The following is a 23876-nucleotide window of genomic DNA, read 5'->3' on the forward strand; positions in this document are numbered from 1 at the left end:
TATGTTGTTGGAATTCTCTGCTGTGACCGTGTTGGAGGCCGGTGAGGATCCGTCTGACAGTACATTCAAAGAGGGTTTGCAGGCGTCCTTCTCGGATGTTCGGAGAGAACTGCTGTTGATTTTTTCTGAGAAGCCTATGCAAGTTTCTCGGGTTTTAGTTGGGAAAGAAGTTCCTGCTACGGTTCTAGACTGTTGTCCTGGATCTGAGCCTTCTCAGGACATTCCCTTAAAGAAACAAAAAAATTAAACATGTTTCTTCTGTTCCTAGGGATCCACAAAGTGAGTGGCAGGCTTTTACTCCGGGGTTATTTTCTGCCTCACTGTCCTTAAAGCCTCCTCATGGGGTTTCAGTTCCTGCTCCTCTTAAAAGGTATAGAGACCAAGATTCTTCTAAGGAAAAATGAGATTATGCTGACGAATCCCTAACCTATTCTACTCAAAACTCCTTCTCCTTTGGACTATGGGTCAGATGAGAAGGAATCTAGTAGTCCTGGGGACACGCTCTCTAAGATGATGGATTTTTTTTTTTTATGTTTTTAAGTGAGATTGTACTCTGGTCTCTCAAAAACCTGCGGCTATTCCTACTGCTTTGGCTGCTTTACCGGATGCTTTCTCCAATGCCTCTCAGGCATCTAATTCTCTCTCCCTGCTCCCAAGGAGTCTGATATAACAATCCACAGGAACCCTATAAAATCTCGGTAGTGTCTGTAGCCTCTGACAAGCAGTCTCAATTCCTTCCTTCGCCCAAGTTATTGCCTTCAGACAAGGACAGAACTATGGACAGGTAGGGCAAAAAGATTTACACTTCTGCTACCCTAGCTTTTAGGGCTATTAAATATCAGACCCATATATCTTTAAGTATGTGTTGGCTCTTCTTTCTCAGGCCTTTCAACTTATTTCTGATTTTCCAGACTCGGAGGGTAAAACTTCTGTTTGCTGGTTTGTTTAAGTCATTTCAGGATAAGGGTAAGGCCTTGCAGGAGCTTAAACAAGTGTTGCTCCTGTGCCTAAATTTCAGAGAAACTACCCCGCTAAGCCTGCCTTTGTTCGTAAGTAACCCCATCCTTCTACTAAAGGTAAGAAGAGTGGCAAACGGGCTCTTCTTGCTAAGGCTACTCAGTTTTCAGGAACTCCCAAGCCTTCCTACCTGGACAACTTCCAAGTCTTACTACGCTCTCTCCCTCTCTCTCCACTTGTTTCTCTCTCTTCCTGTTTAGCTTCAGATCACTCAGGATTCTTGGGTTCTGTTGATCATTTGTCAAAGGTACTTCATGGTGTGGAAATACAGTCCTTCATTTATGGGCATTCCTTAGCCTCCTCAGGAGCATCTTTCCTTTTTTTTTTTTTTTTTACCAGAGGTTCTTCAAGATCTCTTGTCTCAGGGTACTATTTAAGAGGTGCCTGTGTCCCAAAGGGTGGAAAGGGTTCTACTTCCAAACTTCTAGTACCCAGAAAAGAAGGCAATTGGAGACCTATTTTAGACATCTCTCATCTAAACACTTTTCTAAAGGTACGTTCCTTTTGGATGTCGTCCCTTCAGATTCTGTTTCCTCTCTTGTTCCGTTCAGGTCTATATGATGTCTCTGGATTTCAAGGATGCGTATCTTCATATTCCGATCCACTCTCTTTTCAGGAAGTGTTTGCATTTCTCTGTTGCTTCCTGGCATTTTCAGTTCTCTGCTTTGCCCTTTGGTCTTTCTACTGCCCCAAGAATGTTCACCAAATGCCTTGCTCTTGCGACTGCCTTTTGCAGACTTCAAGGGATCCAAATATTTCCTTAATAGGATGACCTGTTGATTCAGGTGTCCTCTCCAGAGACCCTTTTGCAAAATCTTCAATTTGCCATATCCCTTCTTCAGAGCCTAGGGTTCACTACAAATTTCAAAAAGTCTTCTCTGACTTTTCAGGATCATGTTTTTGTGTGTCAAAGGATTCAGATGGTGCCAATGTTTGCATCCCTTCTCCCTCCAAAAGCTTTAACTCTTATTTCTTTCTTTCACACACTTCTGACTTCCATTACCGCCAGGGAGCTTCTGAGAGCTCTGGGTCACAGCATCCACCATTCTGATGCTTCCTTTGGCCAAACATTATATGAGAAAGTTTCAGTGGTTTCTGAAGTCACCATGGCTTTAACATGCTCATCCTCTAGAGTTTGTAGTTCTTCCTCATCTCAGAGAGGAACGTCTCTGGTGGATTCAGCAGTTCTCTGAATCCAGGGATCCCTTTTCATCACCCTCTTCTAACCTCTCAGGAATTGTTCACAGATGCCTCAGACATGGGATGGGGGAGGTGACTTTTGGCTCCCTAAAGGTACAGGGTACGTGGTCACCTCGTCAGCAGAAGAACACCATCAGTGTCAGAGATGAGAGCCCTTCTGCTGACTCTTCAGGCCTTTCAGTCTCTCTCTTCTCCAGGGCCTCACAAGGTATTCACAGACAACACCACAGTGATGTGGTATACAAACAAGCAGGGAGGAATGAGATCTTTACTTTGCCGGCTGGCACTTCTGGTATGGGATCTTGCTGTCAAGTTTCAAGGGACTCTTCAGGCAGTTTATATCCCTTCCGGTCAAGAACATTGTGCCAGATGCTCTGAGGTGGTCCTTAACTCAGTCCCATGAATGGATATTTCACAGGGATGGTACAGGAAACCTAGGACTAGAAAATCCTACTTATCCAAATGGAAGAGGTTTTCTTTTTTTATCTCTTTCATAACCTGGACCCACTTAGAGTGGATGCTCCTTTCGTTCTCTCTTATTTGTGCGAGTTGCTCAATGCTGATTTGGCCTATTCTATTAAGGCCCACCTATCAGCTATCTCTGCTGGTCTGCCTTTTTCTCCTCCTTTAGCTGCTAGATTTGAGGTGAAACAATTTCTTAAAGGCATCCTTAATATTAGGCCTCTCAGGAAATCTTGTTAGCATTACTTCTGTCAAATGGGTGTCGGAGTTGCAGGCTCTTATGGCTTGTCCTCCATTTTTTATTTTTTCATGAGGACAGAGGGTCCTTTCACACTACTCAGTCTATTAATCTGCCTACTTTTTCCCCTCTCCACAAACAGACAGTGAGAGAGGGTGCTGCATACTTTGGACATGCAAAGGCAACTTAAAGTTTACTTGGATATGACCAGGACTATTAGAAAATCTGATCAGTTACTTGTTTCTTTTCATCCTAGATCTTTGGGGCTTGCTGTATCCAAGCAAACTATTTATTCTTGGATTTCTAAGGCTATTTCTTTTTGTTGCACTTTTCATGGCAAGAACCTTCCTTTTTCAACTAAGGTTCATTCTACTAGAGCTGTGGCTTCTTCTGGTACTTTTTTTTCAAAAGCTTAGATACTAATTATGTTCTTGAAGCAGCTACCTGGACTTCTGTGCATACCTTTACCAAGCACTACAAGCTAGATAGTATCTCTAGAACTAGGGCTGGTTTTGCTAGTTCAGTTCATATTTTTTTTAGGGGACTCCTCTAGAACTAGGGCTGGTTTTGCTAGTTCAGTTCATATTTTTTTAGGGGACTCTTCTGCCCCTTCCTCCCCCTCCTAAGTTTCCTCTTGAGCTTTTTCACTCTCCCATATAATTAAGAATACTGCATCAGTGAATGCAAGGACACAGTACAGTTGTGTAAAATCTTACCATAATGGTAGATGTCCTTGCCTTCACTGCTGCAGTATTCACTCCCTTCCTTCGTCACCCCTAGTTCTTTGCCATACCTGGATGCATACATTACCTCTGTTTCCTTGGACTGGTGTTCCTCCTGGGGCAATAAGTTCTATTTCTGGTAGACGTGAATGCCACCTTTATGCCCTACGTTACACAGGCAGCACATGGATATGCCATCTTTTAAATTCAGAAGACTGGCCGGATGTTGGGCTAGCACTGCAGGGAATCCCATATAGTTAAGAATACTGCAGCAGTGAAGGCAAGGATATCTACAGTTACGGTAAGATTTTACACAACTGTACTATTATTCAAATACCTTTCCTTCCTTTTAAAATTAAAAAATAACTACTAACTTGTGTGTCTTCTAAAAATATAAAACTACACATACTAGCTTGAAAGTTTAAAATCCTGAAAGTTACAGAAGCAGAAGAATACATTTTTTCACAACCTGACAAAAAGCTTTCCCATTCTTGACAAGGGGAATAGGGTTAGCAGTAAGAACCTGTTTAACAGAAACAGTTTTTGACACTGAAATCACGCCTGGATCTGTTTTAGGGTTGGAAAAACAAAATGCTTACTAGTCTAATGTACCTAACATAACCTGTCAGACTTCAAGGCAGAAAGCCAACTTGTCAGGCAAACTACAAGCAGCAAGAAAAACATTTTGTAAAGCAGACAAAAGAAGAGAACTGCTGCAGATTCGGGCACATCCAACTGAAAAAAAAAAATCAGAATACATTTTTGTGCAATAAGAATTTCAATCTGTTACCATTAAAAACTTGCTTTCGTCTTGGATAGTCTCAGAAAAAGATGCATCTTCAAGAGGGAAATCTAAAGCTACACTTTTTTAGAACCATAATGGTCAAACTGAGAAGAAATTACTGAAGCAAAACTTTGCTATGCCTGTGCTTCTGACCGAAAAAAAGTCAAAGAAGAAACTATTTTCTTACCTGAATAAGTATTTGGCAATAAAAATTAATTTATGGAGTGGTAACCATTTGAAATATCCGGACCAGCAAGAGCGAGTCCCAAAATACAGACACTGAATGGACAAAAGTCCAAGACGACATTTCTCGGAATATCCTGTTTTCTTTGAGGTATGGCAATCTCAGAATTGGTATCTATAAGTCTGGGGGCTTGCACCCCTGCAAAAAGAAGTTCAACGGAGAAGAGCGATTTTTTAAATTTGCTCTTCTCCTGTGTTTGCAGTCTTTCATTTCCGGCATTTAGAGTGCCAAAATTTCAACAAGAAGCATATGGAGCTTCTTAGCAAATCCCAACAAACCTTCACATTCGAAAGAAACAAACAGGAGAAGGGAAGATTTCTTTCACCATGTTCACTTTTCCTGGGAAGCTCTCTGGAAATAAAGTTCCCTAACCAGGCTGAGTGAAGAATCTTCACATGCCTCTTCCCTCGAGATGGACAAGAGTGGTTTTCCTATGCCCACCAAAGGAATCCCTATAATCACAAAGGACGTAGCTATGGGTGCGACACCAGGGGAACTTGAGGAAAAAGATGAGTCATCTGGGGAACCAACACCGACCACAGCAGGGTCACCCACCAACTGCTGAGGCACATCTAGAGCCAGCATGGCACTTAAGGACTGCCAAACACCTTTCTCCCCCTTCCTGCAGGTAAGGGAAGGTAAAACCTTGGAGACCAGTAGCTGCTCCATAGGTTAACCAAGAAAGAGACCTCAAAGATGGATAGCGGAGCCTGGACAATTCAGTAAAAGTTAAAAGAGAGAACAAGTGGCACTAAGGTAAGCAAACTACTTTGAGTCCTGCAAAAGTACAGTATCCGGTCCCAAATAAAAAAAAGTTTACAAAACCTGCAGGAAAAAAATGCCCCCCCCCCCCTCAGAAAATCAATTTTACTGAAAGGTTTCCTCAACACTGGATTTTTCTGCTCAGCAATCAAAGTATGGACGGGATGTCGGCAATCTTCAGCTTGTACAAGAACCTAAAAAACACAATTCCAATAAGTGTCTGCTTTGCTCTTGCCAACTACCTCACAAAGTTGATCTCAAGTTGTACAAAACAGATGGCCACTGAAAGTAAGGTGAAGTGTAATGGAATGACTGGCAAAGAAGAAACATTCCTGAGGAGCAAGAAAAAATAAGTCAAGCAGCAACAACATCCTCATTCTTTCAAATGCAGTACTGGTACGAGACTTCAGCCTATAGTAGTGCCTCGTGCTTCACACATGCATGCTAATGCAGAGATATATATATATATATATATATATATATATATATATATATATATATACATACACACACACACATATATATATATATGCATACATACATATACACACACACACACATATATACACACACACATTTTATAAATATATATATATATATATATATATATATATATATATATATATATATATATATATATATATAAATAAGAGAGAGATGCATACAAATCAGATATATTATACGTATAAAATGTATATCTACATATATAGATTTAGACACGCACAGACATATTTAATCCAATCTACCTACATCAGCTTGATAGCTCAAGTGCATATTAGAAAACCAGTGTTATAAGGTTAATGCTGACCTTGACCCCTCTACCAAAGAGCTTATTAGCATATCACAAATGCTTCATCGCACTTCCTTGACTTTTGCTGCTACAGTCAAATACACAAATTAAACACTAAAATAATCAACTAGGCAAATATGCCATTGGTACATATGCAGTGCTGTGCTTCTGAGGTTCCCTTTGATGGCACTGATACCTTTCTGTGTACGTCCTCCTTTATGCCTTCCAGTTCCGTCTGCATGATGGCCTGCAAATAACATAAAAGGGTTCAAATGAATTCATGTTGAGAATACTAATGTCCTGGCCAACATTACTACCTGTCACTTGGATGACCAGGGAATAATTCTGGATAACAATCTGGGGAGATCCCTTACCACTTCACTGGGGAACAGATTCGGGATTATGGACCCCCTCAGAGCAATAAATATAAGCACAATTTCACTGTAAGATGCCAGGACAAACTTAACTTCTAGTGCGACTCTGCAAAAATGTTGTTTGACTGCCAGCCCCACCCCACCCCACCCCCCAAAAAAGCATTCTGGGCAGATCTCTCAATCAATAAGACAAAGTATCATACAACAATAAGACAAAGTATCACACAAGCATAAATAAGGGCAGGTAGTGCTAAAACTGTAATATATATCTTTACCTTATTATATTCTGAGACATTTCATACATCTCTGGCTGGTGTATAAGCTATCGCTCATTAATCAACTGCTCAAGAAACAGCACAACAGTGCAGGTGTACTCACCAAAACAGTTAAAGTCAGAATTACAGGATCAGTGTTTCAAGAATTGTTTGATGAATGTGAAAGTCAAGAGATGGACATCAGTCCTTAGCTAGTGCTTTTCCAGCGGATACCAAAGGACGTGCAGTTACAGTGTCAGGTCACAGCTATAAGATAAGGACACCCTATAACTGTGTACTGCACGTCAAACTTTGTTTGATGCTGGTACCCCACAAGTAGCAAGCAAATACAGTACAGCTGTGTTCAAATATACTTACGGGTTCATAACAGTTTACTAAGCTAATGGCTCGAGCCCTTACAAGCCTAGCCAGTTTTACCCAAATTCTACCCAATTTTCTATCCCTAGGGAAAAGAAAACAAGGGTCAGCAAGTGGGCTTTTATCAATTTTGACAGGCTGCCTCTGTCCATAAGGGACATGAGCACCACCCCAGGACTGAACCTGCAATTTCCTATCGATTGGTCCAGACTGTGCTTGAAGATGGTCAAGGAAGGGCTCTGCTTCATGTGAATAGGAAGCCTATTCCAGAAGAGGTGTCAAGTCTCTCCAGCATGATCTATTCATGACAGAGATAAGGTTTAGATCCTTGCAGTGGTTAAACATTGTGCAGTTAGTTTTGCAAATATGCAACATTTCCATCAGGGCTGGGTCAGAGATAATCTTGTGGGTCAAGCACAGACTACTCATCAGTAATCAGTAGGACAATGAAACCGTGATAAGGCTTTTAAATTGGTCTGCAAATGACATGCCGGTTATATGAAATCTGAGGACATTCCAACTGTTGCAAGTAAGTGGAGAGGTATATGCCAGTGGCTGCACTGTACTTAATTATTGATCTGATGAGGGCGGAGTATAGTCGTACTATGACATCCTTAGATCTGGATGTCATGCCCTTACTTACAAACTGAGTTACAGAGGAAGATTTCCTCACCACTGTGGACACATGGTGGTCAAAGTTCATATTACATATCAGCATACCCAGATCTCTCACCACTGGGTCCACTCCAGTGGGGGTACTAACTGTTGCAATTTGCAGGGGTAGCCTATTCCCAAAGGGTATTATTATGCACCTCCTTGCCTTTAGTTTTGAGGCCATGGATCTGACATCAATTAGTCTGCCTCAGTCCTTTCTCTAGGATATCAGTATCATTTGGGAAGTCAATGATTGCCCCCAACCTGCAGTCATCAGTAAACTTTGTCAGACAAAGGCCATCTACATTTGCCTTGATATACGGAGTATACGCCAAACAGGAGGCGGCCCTGCACGGAGCCCCTGTGGTACTCTATTGGTGACTGGCCTCATGCTGAATGTGGATTCCCCCACTTTAACATGTGTCGTAACTGTGAGCCATTTGGTTATCCATCTGGTGACAGAGGTTTATGCCCAATTTTGTAAGCTTATCTACAATATCCACAGTAGGGTACTGTGCCAAATGCCTTGGTCTGGTTAAGGTAGGCAGTATTCGGACCCTCATCCATGACCTTGATGACCTTCTCAAAGTCATCCACCAGAATGAGCAGGCAGGACCTGCCCTTAACGAAGCCGAAACTGGGTTGGGTCTAAAGTCTGGAAATTTCCTGTGTCATTGTTAATCAGGTCCACAATTATCCTTTCCATAGCGTTGCATATGGCACTAGTCAGACTTGTGGGTTGGTAGTTTCCTTGTCTGTTAATGGTTCCCCCTTGTGCAGAGGGAGCACTGTTGCTGTCCTTCACTCTACTGGGATATAGCCTGTCTGGAGACTGGTTAAATAGAAATCTGAGTGTGTCTGTGCAAGCTACTTAATAGGCACCCTAAGATTCCATCAGGGCCCGTTGATATCATGTTTCTAGCTTTATAGAGCACAGTGATGACCTATTCTTTTGTGATAACAGACAAAAATGGTAGGGGGCATCTCATGGGGAGTGACTGGAGGTGATGAGGGGGTGAAATTTGAGCTAAATTTATCAGCCAGCAGATTTGCTACTATTTCTGGCTGAGTATAGGTAGTGCAATCTACAGCCAACTCAGTACAATGAAAGTTTCCCTTAAGATTTCAGACAACTAAAAAAAAAATGTTTTGAGGTTATCTTTTGCTTGAGTGGTTATTTCAGTCTCATATTTAGCTTTTGAAGACTTAACTAGTTCCCTGATTTGCCTTTTGAGGCCAAGGAGGGATTTTTTTCTAAGTTGTGCACTCTCTCACTTACTTCTAAGACTATAATCTCTTCCTTCTGTTGCATAGACCATTTATGCCTGGGGCCACCAGGGTGACTTGTTTTTCTGGCTAGACGTGGGTTTAGTTTGGTTAGGTACTGCCATTTCTATGCAGTTTAAGTTGATTTGATGGACGGATGCTGAAGTAATGAACAAGACACTCAAATTGTGGCAAGAAAAGAAGCGAAGATTAGATCAACTACCCTTTTATACCACTTATGACCAGACATCAGAAAGGGAGAGAATCCACCAGGCCAAAGGGAAGAAGGTGAGAACTCTGGTACCCAGGCCAACTTCCAGGCAGAAATCTCAAGAGTCAGTACTGCAACAATGAACTACTAAGAACATCCATGGCTACTACGTTAGGCAGGGGTTAGAAGCTTATTTTCCAACTATAATATGGGGAAGCGGCACTTGAGAGATATCATTCAAGGAGTAAGAGACTGAAGTGATACTCTTCATACCGTTCTACAAGTAACGCAGGTGGATGTTAAAAGACTGTGCGTCACTTACTAGAAAAGAATACAAGGACTCTCCTACTTATTAAGCAAAAACCTGGGTCACCCTAAAAAAGGGGGGGACAATATAGGCATACACATTTAATAAAATACTGGGTAAGTGAAAAATCATATGCATTCTTACTGTACCTCAATCAGGGGAAGAATCCCGGATAGGTACTAGGCTAGATAACTAGTTTTCCAATAACCAAAATATGGCATTATGTTTCAGAAGTTCACACATTTACAGCCAGCCACAATGACTCTCACAGACGTATCGCATCATTTCTACAAGTTTGCTCACTTGCCCCCTGTGAGCATCATTTTCTACACCGAGAAAATACAGGAAATGCAAAAGTACAAACTTGCCAAAGTCTAAGACCCCCCCCCCCCCCACTCACACAGACACACTCAACACAGATGGGGAGAGACAGACTCCTTCACAGACAGGAAAAGAAAGAAAAACAGGAAGAAAATCTCTAAGCCATCAATGAGGGATCTTCACCAGTGATCAACTGACATGGCAAGAGTATATTTTGTTTCATCCCCTCCTTATATCAAGTCCCAAGCTGGTAACATCCCATGCAGTTCACTCACCCACTGCCACCAGAGTTGTGAATGCAGACTCAAAGTTGCATGGCCAGGTGGCTCTTCTATACCTCAGAAACAAAACTTAGCCTTTGCACCAAGGAAAAGGAAACAACTTGGAAAGCAGTCTCCAACCAAGGGGCTCTGGACAATTAGACCTTCAGGGAAGGCCATTAAACAGTAACCTCTTTAGACTATAGAAATCTTTCTGCCCCAAAAGGGGCAAACCATCCAGGGGTAAAGACAAAGCTCCACTCTACGATAAAATAGAGAGCAGGTGACAACCCAAGGACCAACCTCAGAAGGCAGAACATCATCTCTCACAGCAGATGGACCAAAGGTCCCAGAGAAGGGCCCCACCTTTCACCAATAAAAGGTCCTCATAAAAACAGGACTGGGAAAGGGCCCCAAGCCAGAGACAAACACTGCTACCCAATGATGCTAGGTGCCATCTCTGTTAGAATGTCCTTGGGATCATGCATAAGAGTGGTGATCCTCACAGTTTCTCACTGGTTGATTGACACTTTCTGTCAGGGTGGTCAGACCTGAAGAATGAGAATCTGAGTGCCACATTTTCTTCATTTGCTGCATCTTCTCCAAGTTTCTGTGATCTTGCTGTTGGCATACATAGGCTGGGATGTGAAGCCAAAAAAAAAAAAAAAAAAAATAAGTTTGTGCTTTTGTCACCTTGGCAGTGTCACTGTTGACCATCCAAGGTTTTACAAGTTTTAGGTGCAAATAATCTCATGCCAATTAGAATGAGAAGCAATTATTCATAGTGGACCCAACAAGTGTAGCTGCGTTACCGTGAGTGCAGGTAAGGACCTCCCACTAAACCCCTCCAAATAAAATGGTCTCCAGTACTCAGTCAAGTCATCAAAACAAACAGCAGAGAACTTGACAACAAACCCAGAATAAATGGGACAAAAAACTCTAGCAAGTAAGCAGAAGGGAGAAACACTAAATCGTAGCTTTATTCAAAACCAGTGGTATATAAAATATTACAGGCTTAGCCAACAATGCCTGAAGAATCCTTGACTGTGAGCTACTAGTTCAGAAGATAATAGGAGGATGAATATATTTTACATCTCCAAAATTAAATCTAAGTGTGGAGGGACACCTCCCCTCTGAGGGCAGCATATAACAGTGCTTGGAAGAGACACTGAAGGGGAAGGGTTTTCCTCTAAGGGAGAGGGTAGGCTACCTCGCAAAAGCAGCAAGCTAGACCTCGTCTTATCACCCACCTAATGCCATGGAGTAGAAGAGATGACTGGGAGATTCTCAGGGAGGAATGCACGAGATGTAGGAATTGTTGTCTAGGCTGGGGAATCCCATCTCACAAAAAATTACATGAACTGATTAGGTGCAGGGACAGGAGGAAAAGTGACTGATCCAGTAGAAAGGAGGACAAAAAATATGGAATAGGCTGCAGCTCTCTATGATGCAAAAGAGGACAGAGTGGGAATCAGGAAATGAAACACACAGTAAAGACATAAAAAGAGATAGTCAGACTAAATAAAATGGCCAAGTATGCAGAAAAGGATGATGAACATTTATGTTACTCAGGAAAGCCTCTCAGTGTTCACAAAGCTTTAGGCAAATATTTACTATAGCCGAGCAGCAAAAGTGCAGCTGGTAAGAAAATTGATCATAGTCTTTTCACAGAGAGGTCATAAAGAACAAGGAAAAAGATAGGCATAAGTTGATTCATCTTGAAATCAACAGAATGAAGGACAGAACTATTATACAACTGCAGGAGAGGAATGGTAATGCATCAAGACTAACAAATCATTGAGTAGGATAAGAAGAATTCACAGTGGACACAACTCCTTAACAAGGTTTGCAACAATTAAGAAATATTTGCTAACCTGTCAATCTAACCTTAGCAACAGCCGGAATCTGAATCACAGATGACAGAAAGAATTCTGAAGTTAAAGGATCACTGGATCCAAGGAAGCATGGATTCACTATACCAGGTATATTACACAGCAAGAAAGAAAAGGGCTGCTAGCTGTGGCCTGCACAGACTTTAGCAGGGCATCTAAGAGCACTGTCAGCAGTAAAGGCAGATGCTGAGTATAGTACAAAGTTATAAGAATGAGGCTATACACAACGACAAGAGTAAAAGTAAAGGCAGTCCCCACTGGGTCCCACAACTCTCAAAACTTGAGAAAAAGTTTCAGAAGGAGCTGACGGCAAAGTAGAAATGTCAATATACAAGACTACAGAAAGGTAAGGGACTTGACAAGACAACCCCCCTAGAAAGGAATATGCAACTGCAGGTGAAGCAGTTGCAACAAGAAAAAGAAAGAGGATACAGGAGTAGTGAAATTAAGTAAATTATCTGAAAGGAGTAAAAACTAGTAATACTACAAACCACAAAACAAGAAATGCCTGAAGAAAAGCAAGGCATTTTAGCCTTTAGGACCCCACCTAGAGACACATGAGAATTTCGGGAGATACAGATGCAAAGATACAGCACAGAAGTAGCTGACAGAGTAATAATTAAAACACAATCTTAACTAAGGGACCCAACACAGATTCCAACTTAACAGAGCCTTTCAAACAAACAAAAAAGATGTGCATAAAGTACAAGAAATCCAATTCTGAAGACACAAAGTGAATTGACAGGAGATGCAAGTACCACCTTTTCTAGAGAAATAATGGTGGATAATCAGTACAGCCAAGGGGTAAATTCAAAAGTGTGAAGGACGAAAATAAGAATTCTTTAGCCACAAAAATATTAGCTTTCAGTTTAACCAGACCTGCAAATTATCTAGTACGTAGGGAAATGGGTACACAGGCTAATGTATCCTTAACCTGCCTTCACAAATCTACATTCCGGTGTTTGATTAACATTTCTGACACCAAAGGCAGCTTGCCAAGGAGTACTGCACTCAATGGATAACACAGTATTTTAACAATGACAGAAAAATTATCCAGCTTTTCAAATGGGCAAGCCAGTACTGCTGCACCAAAATCCTTTATCATTCTGGCTTGAAGTTATTAATTGCCCATAATGTGCACAGGTATAGACCCCCCCCCAATGTTCAAAGCTACTTTTAGAAGGTAACAAAACCTAAAGTCAAACGCACTGGAAACAATGGACAATGCTACACTGCCTTCAGATTTGAAATTCAGAAGACCTCTAGGCAGAGGGCCTCACTGAAACTGTGTTGCCCAACCTCATACATATTTAAGTAAAATATTTCCTCTGCCAAATATTTGAAGCTTGGCTCAGAAAATGTACCATTACTTGAAGGAAATATTGAACATACTACACCTTATCAGCACATTTCTGTGTCTGTTGCCTGAAGACACAAACAAAGCTGAAAGCATCCTGAAATATAGCCTTCAAAATTGAGGCATTTTAAAATATACTAGTGTGCATCATTGAAAGCTGAAAGAAATAAGATGGTCCTAATTTTAAGAGGGCCATGGTTTGACTTATCCCTTATAAATGGGCAACATGATGACCGTTTAAAAAATATATGTTTTTATGTGGCACATTGATTCTTTTCTGGGCTTAATCAGACTTTTTACTGTCCTCCACCTGTGTATTAATTTTCTACTTACATGTTGAAACAGGTCGATCCAATTTCTATTTTCAGCTTAATTCAAAAAGCAAGAAACTTACCGGTCACTCAGAATTCTAAAGGGTTACTTACACAAGCACAAACTCCAGGATTCAGAAAACTTTCTGCACTTAAAGGGACAGTTTCTGTAACTGAGCAAAATGCAATTCGGACAGGTTTAGTCACAATGACAAAGAAACTCATTACATGTCTCTGAACAGAGTGGTGTTACCACTCACGTTAATAAAGCACTTTCCTGCAGTAATCACCACTGGCAGCCCATGCCCCACACTGGCACCTCTTCAGTCATTCTCACGAAAACATTCTAACACACATGGGGACCCATCCACACTTCTCAAATGTCCCAGATTGCATTACTTTACCATTCATAAATTTTGGATGCCTACAGTCAAGTTAATAATGCCAGATATTTGAGTTTCATACTGCTTATTCTTCAGAAAATACTTCAAGATGCAGAACATCCTCAGACATTTTACTCTCATAAAACAGACTACACCGTCACTAAGCTTTTTATGTAAAAGTAAAAGGAATAGAATGTCATTTAGTACAATGGATACACATGTATAACCTTCAAGAATGGACAAGTCTGCATAATGACATAAATCAATAACATGCAAAACACAAAAAATAGAAAGCCAGTAAGCCAGCTTTGCACACAAAAAGCATCTTCAAGAAGTCAATAGCTTCAATGAACAAATACAATTTTTATCTGGCTATATAAAAGACACAAACACTGGAAAAACAGCCTGTAGTTCTGAGGAACACTACTACTTGGATTTACTGAGGTGGAAAGTTAACCAGAGCTGCAGTATGTCTAAAGGCAAACAGCAGCAACTGAGCTGCATCTTGCCGACAACAGCTTTTATTCTCACACCGTTCACGTGCATACTGCAAGAATGAACACCATGACCAAAACAATGCTCCCATGTCACACCCATAAAAGCCATGTGTGTGCACCGTCTCTTAACAGTTGAAATAAACTGTCTAGTGTGTCGACACCCAAGAAAGGAAAACAACTAGTAACCCAGTTTTTAAGTACCTATTTTTCTAAACTGGGTTTACTTTTAAGTTATGCCCTGTGGTTGCAAGGAATCAAAACCACCAATAAAACTGCTTAATAATCTAGAAATTGCAGTAATTAAGTAAACTGCTTAATACACTATATAATTATTTTATACTCAAATAGGAATCCGAGTAGACATATCCCACTTGCTTACAGACACGACACTGAAAGAAGTGTGTGTGTGGGGGGGGTTGCTCTGATCAACAAGGTAAGGGCTGTAAAAATGAAACTGCCGCTAAATGATGAGCCTCACTCTCACTTTACTACAGTGACTTATTCAAGTAGAAATGTCACCTATGTAATAACATTTATTACATTAACTACTTAAGTCAATACTTAAAAGTGTACCTGAAAACATTTAGGCTGCTTGCATTTTCTAGCATTTTACCACTACAGATAAATAAAATTACAATTAAACATTGAAACAATCAACTGTATGAATCTGCCTTTATTTTGTGTGCACTGCTGTGATTCTGAAGCTCCCTATTTTGGCACTGGTACCTTTCTGAGTGCGTCCTCCTTTATGCTTTCCAGTTGCTTCCACATGACGGCCTGTAAACATAAAAGGGTGAAATGAACACAAGTAGAAAAAAGAACAGGAGGTGGTCAGCATAATCACTTGTAATTTAGGTGACCTGGGGTCACACTTGTCGATAAAGACGTCTAAGGCTGACCAGCAGACAGGTCTTGGCATATATCTCTAATGCCTCTTCTTCCTTCAGGAGAGTAACTTAAATTTTACAGGCTACCTTCTATTGATGGATGAAACCACTGAAGAAAAACATGTGGCAGAAAGGACCAAATGGTCTACAGTACCTCCTCTGAGATGCCTATCCAAAAAGCCACTAGCAAATCATCACAGGACTGCCACAGACTTCTGCAAATGAAGCATTTTAAACAAACTAGGAATAGTACATGAGCCTCAAGCTGACAGAAGGGGCCTGATATTTTATTCAGGTGTGCTGTCCTTCAGAAGCCCTTAGATATCACTCTTCAGTGTGCAGCGTAAGTGGGAGAGCTACAGAGAGCTTAAGGAAGGGTATAGCTGAATTTATCAACACACCTGTCCCTTAGGGTCATTGCCTATCCATAATGTTCTGGATCTATGTCATGTTTTCTCCAACTTTTAGCAACCCATGGAAAAAGGAGAAGTCTTGCTCATGGTCAACTAACCACACACAGCATTTAAATGGTGGACTGCATACACAGTTGTTGCACAAAAATTATGTACTTACCATAATGATAGAGCTATGTATTGTCCGCTTACATCCTTCCTCAACAGAAGGGTCTTCAGATCAGACTTCAGCCACTTTGGACTTTAGAATCCATAGCTCTGGCTCTTCCACTTACCCATAATCCCCTCTAGTCCCCAACATTACCTCAGATCAATTTTGCCTGTAACCCCTGACCAAAAAAAAAATATACAAGTAGATATTATTGCAGCTACACTTAAAATCCTAGAAGGGGTGCTGATCTGCAGTCGAAACAGTGTAACATGTTCAAGAACCAGATCATACAGTCATACCAAAAAAGGGGGAAGGAGGGTAGGAATTTGAGGAAGGATGGAAGCATAACACACACAACTTTCACATCTGATGTCTCTTCTGTTTATTCCACAATGGATGGGACAAAGTCCCTAGCTACTCAGACTTTGGGGTGTTCTGAAGAAAGGAAATTCCACAGAATGGCAGAATCAAAGGCTGCACTATTCCTGGAAATTACATCCAGTTCATAATGAGAAATAAATGCGTTAACATTGGACCATCTGGATGACCCACAAATGTCATCAACTGAGGCCCTGGAAAAGAAGGCTGAGGAGACAGACAGATCTATAGTGGATATAAAAATTTGTACACACCCCTGTTAAAATGCCCGTTTTTTGCGATAAAAAAATGAGACCACAATAAATAATTTCAAAACATTTCCCACCTTTAATGTGACCTATAACATGTACAATTCAATTGAAAAACAAACAAATCTGTTAAGGGAAAAAATATAAAAAAATACGTACAGTAAGCAGGTTGCATAAGGGTGCACACCCTTAAACCAATACTTTGTTGAAGCACCTTTTGATTTAATTACAGCATTCAGTCTTCTTGGGTACACACCTGCCATCAATTAGAGAGACTCTGATGAACCCCAAATAAAGTTCAGCTGTCCTACTAGGATTTTCCTGACATTTACTCAGTCGCCTGCTACAGCAAAAGCCATGGTTTGCAGACTGCTTACAAAGCTTCAAAGGGATCTCATTGTTGAAAGGTATCAGTCAGGAGAAGGGTACAAAAAAATTTCCACAGCCTTGGATACATCATGGAACACAGTTAAGACTTCATGATCATCTTCTTTCGGCTGCTCCAGTCAGGGATCGCCACAGCAGATCAACTGTTTCCATTTCTTCCTGTCCTCTGCATCTTGCTCTGTCACACCAACCACCTGCAAATCCTCTCTCACCACATCCGTAAACCTCATCTTAGGCCTTCCTCTTTTCCTGTTACCTGGCAGCTTCATCCTTAGCATCTTTTTCTCCAATATACTCTGCATCCCTCCTCAGCACATGTCAAACCTTCCAACCTGGGCTGACCCTCTAATATACTTATTCCTAATCCTGTAGATCCTAGTCACACCCAGTGCAAATGTTAACATCTTCAACTCTGCCACGTCAAGCTCAGACGCCTGCCTTTTTGTCAATACCACTGTCTTCAACCCATATAACATAGCTGGTCTCACTACCCTCTTGTAGACCTTCCTTTTCATTCTTACTGGTACTCGTCTGTCACAAATCACTCCTGACACTTCTCCACCCACTCCATCCTGCCTGTACTCTCTTCTTCACCTCTCTTCCACATTCACCATTACTCTGAACTGTTGATCCCAAGTATTTAAAAACTCATCCACCTTCGCCACCTCTACTCCTTGCATCCTCACCATTCCTCTATCCTCCCTCTCATTCACACATATATATTCTGTCTTAGTCCTGCTGACCTTCATTCCTCTTCTCTCTAGAGCATATCTCCACCTCTCCAGGGTCTCCTCCACCTGTTTTCTACTCTCACTACAGATCACAATGTCATCTGCAAACATCATAGTCCACGGGGACTCCCGTCTGATCTCATCTGTCAACCTGTCCATCACCATTACAAATAAAAGGGCTCTGAGCTGAACCTTGATGTAATCCCACTTCCACCTTACACGCATCCGTCACTCCCACCGCAGACCTCACCGCTGTCACACTACCCTCGTAAATATCCTGTACCACTCTTACATACTTCTCTGACACTCCCAACTTCCTCATACAATACCACAACTCCTCTCTAGGCACCCTGTCATATGTTTTCTCTAAATCCACAAATACACAATGCAACTCCTTCTGACATTCTCTGTACTTCTCCATCAACACTCTCAAAGCAAACATCGCATCTGTAGTGCTCTTTCCTGGCATGAAACCATACTGCTGATCTCTAATCATCACCTCCCTTCTTAACCTAGCTTCCACTACTTTCCCATAACTTCATGCTGTGACTGATCAATTTAATCCATCTGTAGTTACTACAGCTCTGCACATCATCCTTATTCTTAAAAATGGGTACCAAAACACTTCCTCAGGCATCCTCTCACAGATTTCATTAAACAATCTAGTTAAAATCTCCACTGCCATTTCACCTAAACACCTCCATGCTTCGACAGGTATGTCATCTGGACCAACGGCCTTTTCATTCTTCATCCTCTTCATAACTATCCTTACGTCCTCCTTGCTAATCCACTGCACTTCATGGTTCACTATCCGCACATCATCCAACCTTCTCTCCCTCTCATTCTCTTCATTCATCGGCCCCTCAAAGTACTCTCCATCTGCTCAACACACTCTCCTCGCTTGTGAGTGCGTTTCCCTCATTATCCTTTATCACCTTTACCTGCTGCACATCTTTACTAGCTCGGTCCCTCTGTCTAGCCAATCGGTAGAAGTCCTTTTCTCCCTCAGTGTCCAACCTTTTACACAACTCGTCATACACCTCACCATTAGCCTTCACCACCTCTCTCTTTGCCATGCACCTCATCTCCTTATACTCATCTTTCTTCATCTCTCTGACAATCCCACTTCTTCTTTGCCAACCTCTTTCTCTGTATACTCTCCTGTACTTCTTCATTCCACCATCAGGTCTCCTTGTCCTCCTTCCAGATGTCATTCCACCACCAGGTCTCCTTGTCCTCCTTCCAGATGTCACACCAAGCACCTTTCTAGCCATCTCTCTTACTAGCTCTGCTGTAGTTACCCAGCTATTCGGTAACTCTTCACTGCCACCTAGTGCCTGTATTAACTCTTCCCTGAACATCACCTCACAATTACCATTTTCACCATTTGATCCTTGGTGCTGCCCTCACACTCATCCTACTCTTCTTGATCACCAATGTCATCCTACAAACCACCATCCTATGCTGCCTACCTACACTTTCCCCTGCCACCACTTTACAGTCTCCAATCTCCTTCAGACTGGCCCTTCTACACAAGATATAATCCACCTGTGTGGATCTTCCTCCACTCTTGTATGTCACCCTATGCTTCTCCCTCTTGTTAAAATACGTAGTGAAGACTTCACGATAAAGTGGAGAAAATATGGGACAACACTGACGTTGCAAAGAACTGGACGTCCCTCCAAAATTGATGAAAAGATAAGATGAAAACTGGTCAGGGAGGCTGCCAAGAGACCTACAGCAGCACTGAAGGAACTGCAGGAATTTCTGGAAAGTACTGGTTGTGTACTACATGTGACAACAATTTCCCATATTCTCCATATGTCACTACACAACATCTCTCAAAACCATATGGGAAAATGTGTTATGGTCTGATGAGACTAAAGTTGAACTTTTTGGCCACAATTCCAAAAGGTACTTTTGGTGCAAAAGCAACACTTTGCATCATCAAAAGAAAATAGTCCCCACGGTGAAGCATGGTGGTGGCAGTATCATGCTTTGGGATTGCTTTTTTCAGCTGGAACTGGGGCTTTAGTCAAGGTGGAGGGAATTATGAAAAAGATATGAAAACACATCCAAATACCAGTCACTTTTGGCCCAAAACCTTCAAGCGTCTGCTGAAGATGAACAGGAATTTCACCTTTCAACACGACAATGATCCCAAGCATACATCCAAAACAACAAAAGAATGGCTTCACTAGAAGAAAATTTAAGTTTTGGAATGGCCCAGACCTAAATCCAATAGAAAATCTGTGGGGTGACCTGAAGACAGCTGTGCACAACAGATGCCCTTACAATCTGACAAACTAGGAGCACTTTTGCAAGGAAGAGTGGGCAAATATTGCCAAGTCAAGATGTGTCATGCTGATGGACTCCTACCCAAGAAGACTAAATGCTGTAATAAAATCAAAAGGTGCTTCAACAAAGTATTGGTTTAATGGTGTGCACACTTATGCAACCATTTTTATTTTTTACATTTTTTCCCTTAACAGATTTGTTTTTCCAATTTAATTGTACAGGTTATAGGTCACATTAAAGGTGGAAAAAGTTTTGAAATGATTTATTGTGGTCTCATTGTTTTACATCACAAAATAACAGGGGTGTGTACACTTTTTATATACACTGTAGTTGAATGAGCCCTGGCTGGTTTGGACAGGGACAAGCCTTTTTCTCTTTATACATGAAAAATGCAGTCAGACAGCCATCTAGCCAAGTAAACCTTGGAAACTCTTTGGCCCATTTTGGCTTTAGAAAGGAGGCAAACAGTTGATATGTCTTCTTAAAGGATTTGGTAAGATGGAGGCAGAAGCAAAACTGACAATGCACATCCAGCAAGTGTAGCACATATTCCCCTTTACTGGATGAGGTAGGAAAATTACCTGGAATGTGAATGCAATGCTTTTGAGAGGCCTCATATATTTTGAGAATGAAAGACTGGTGTCCCTCAGAACCAGTCCTATCTTTGTAGAAAGTTATAGAAAGCGGCTTGCAGGACAAAGCCTGCAGCTATGAAATGCTCTGTACTGAAGTTATTGCCACTGGAAGAATCATTTTCCAAGTCAAAAACTTAATGTCCATTTTGGTGGCAGGTTCAAATGGAGGTTGGGTCAAGGCCTGAAGCAAAACAGTCATATCTCAAAGAGTAGTAGGGTCCTTAAGGGGGGTCCGAGAAGGAAGGTGCCCGTCATAAAAGCTTTGGCAAGACTTTGGGAAGCTAATGTTGTATGGTTCTCTCCAATATGAAGACTGGAAATAGCTGCTAGCAGGACCGTAACAGTACAACAGGTGGTACAGCTTGGAAAATCGATGCCAGAAAGTCTAAGACTGCAAGGAAAGGAGCTGAAAAGGGATCCAGGTTTCTTTACGAGGTAGAGATTGAAAATCTCTTCTATTTACTTTTGTAAATTTTTCCTGGTAGATTGTCTTTGAAAAGTAATAAGTGTATTACTGGGGAAGACAGCCTGGACTGAGTAAACATCACTGTTTGTGAATATCTGGATGAAGTATGCTGGATGGGGGAGAGAGTTTCAGGTTTGGGATCTAGCACCCAGACAAGATGTATCGAATGAGAGTAGAGAAAGGGAAACCACACCTAACAAAGCCAAAATGGGGCAATGAGGATTACAGTGATCTTTCTCTCTGAAGCTTTCTTTATGCAGAAACTTTGGAATAAGAGGAGTAGGAGGAAAGGCACAGAAGACAGGCGAGCCAAACGTACATCAAATCATCCCTCAGTGACTCTCCCTCTAGGGTTATGAGAACAACATACCTGCAACATTTGGTATTTGGGGGGTGCAAAAGATTGCAGCATGGTCAGCCTCACTGATGACAAACCTGTTCTGCCACTGTCAGAATGAAGGACACTTGCGAGACAGGAGGACAGACCTGCTCAACCTGTCCACTACAACACTGGATTTCCCCAGTACATGCATTGCTATCTGAAGGTGATCAGAAGACACCACCCATTGCCACTTTCTCATTGCTTTGCAATGTAAAATGGACAGAAATAGGTTCCCCCTTGTTTGTTGATGGACCACATGACCAACACAATGTCTGGACATAAATCCTCCCTTGAGGGAGGATGTCCTGAAAGGCCTGCAACACCAGCAGAACTACCATCATCTCTAGAACAAATGATGTGTAGATTGTCCCCTGAGGGGCACCACGTACCTTGAACAGTCTTTTCCATACAATGCCCCCCAACCCTAATGGGGATGTGCCATGGTCACAGTGGCCCTGGGGAAGGGGAATACAAATGGATGGCCTTGAGATACCTTGGGAGACTATATCCACCACATTATACGTATCTTGCAAATGTTTATCAGACAAACCGGATAGGTCACGAGTTGGTACCTTATGGACCACTGTACCACAATGTCCACTGTATAAAGCAGTCATGTAGTATCCTGGCTAGAGGGAGGGTGATGGGACCACTTCCATCGATCCCACAGCTGCAGAACCAATTTGCCTGGTGGCACTGGACAGGACAGAACCTTTTAGACCCTGGGTTTACAGGTTGGAAAATCTGCTGTCAGGCAGCTTTGCTATCCTAGTTTTATCTAGATGGGCTCCTATGAAATCAAACGTCTGAACTGGAAGAAAATAAGATTTATCCAGATTAATGGCAATCCTCAACCAGGAACAAAGATGGATCAGATAGCCCCTGCCCTGAACAAGAAGAGATATGGTAGCGCTTAGATACAGGAACTCCTGGAATCCTTGCAATCCAAGTTAAGCTGTGAAATGACATATACTTTGTGAACACCTGGGGGGGGGGGGGCTACAGTGAAAGCAAACAGCAGGGCTCTAAACTGATGACTGGTTCCCAGGCAGAAGCAGAGAAACTTTCTGGACCATCAGTCATCGTAATGTGGTAAATCTGCATCCTGAATGTATATAAAGCACATCCCAATCGCCCTTCGACAGGAGGAGGATGGACTGTACAGTGACCATCCGGAACTTTGAGTGTCTAACATATTTGTTGAGGCAAATGAGGCAAAAAATTGGCCTAAGCTCCCCTTTTTTCTTTGGCACTTGATTAAATCACAGACCAATATTGGTCTGGCGGGACCTCATGAGTGGCTTGCATGTCTAGCAAATTTAAATTTTTTTTTTTTTTAATCTCTACGGCGGTTGCCTTCAATTGAGAGGGTGGCACACTGCAGGGGGTTCTTTGTTGAAGAGATGGACAAAGAAAGTGAGCGGAAAAGCCTCTGGTTAGGATTCTCTGCACCCAGATATCGTGAATGTTGGACATCCAGGCTTCCAGGTGCAAAAACAAATGCTGCCCAACTGCCTTCACAATGCTGCAGCTAGGCAAGAGTTCAGGAGTGCTGATAAGGTCTAAGACATGATCCAGAAGCATTGGTTTTATGGGCTTCTTCTGCCTCCAGGGTGATGTTTGCCATCAGAATGCCTACCCTTCCCCCCAGTGGGGGGGCTATATTCAGGAGTGACATCACTCCCTCCTCAAATTTGGTTTCTAGAGAATAACAGGGGGGGGGCATGTGCCTACTGCAGAAAGGGTTTTCCCATCTTGCTCACTCCTAGAGTAGGTGTCCTTAGTCTGAAAAAGGTTGAACCACCGAAAGGGGCATTGACAACAGTAGTCTTGAAAGGCTCTGCAACATCACACAAGAGCATTCAACCAAGTCTTCTCAAGTTAATGCCTGTACCTGTGGCTCAACCATGGTCACATCAGACATCAGTGGCATGGACGCATTAGATAGGAACTGTAGGGTAACCAGCTGCGAGTGCACAATTTACTTGTCCTCCACAGACATGGACCGCAAGAGAGATCTGGACAGGACCTTATCTAAATCTGTCTGATATCTTGTCATGTGTGGACATAATTCATCACCCTCAAAGCATGAACAAGCTTCCCAAACCTGTCCATTGCTTTAGACTTCCTATTAGGGGGAGAGAGAGAAGAACTTTCTTCATCAGCTCTTTCTTGGTTGCTGCCACTACTACCATGGCATCCACTGCTGTGCCCTT

General features: G+C 41.9%; 1 protein-coding gene across 5 annotated transcripts in view; it reads right to left on the minus strand.

Moving 5' to 3' along the window:
- Nucleotides 1–23876, minus strand: part of RPRD1B (regulation of nuclear pre-mRNA domain containing 1B) — an 866932-nt gene that overhangs the window by 745898 nt on the left and 97158 nt on the right. For 2 of the 5 annotated variants that reach the window (XM_044090199.1, XM_044090201.1), the window contains 2 exons: nt 15411–15461; nt 6416–6466 (listed from right to left, as the gene is read on the minus strand). The exons of 2 other annotated variants lie outside the window; for them this stretch is intronic. In XM_044090199.1, the coding sequence (XP_043946134.1) occupies nt 6416–6466; nt 15411–15461 (102 nt within the window). The remainder of the gene's footprint in view (nt 1–6415; nt 6467–15410; nt 15462–23876) is intronic. One more of the 5 variants, XM_044090200.1, reaches the window with a different exon arrangement.

This window comes from Protopterus annectens, chromosome 12.part0 (assembly GCF_019279795.1).
Source record: "Protopterus annectens isolate FY-2018-M chromosome 12.part0, PAN1.0, whole genome shotgun sequence".
NCBI lineage: Eukaryota > Metazoa > Chordata > Ceratodontiformes > Protopteridae > Protopterus > Protopterus annectens.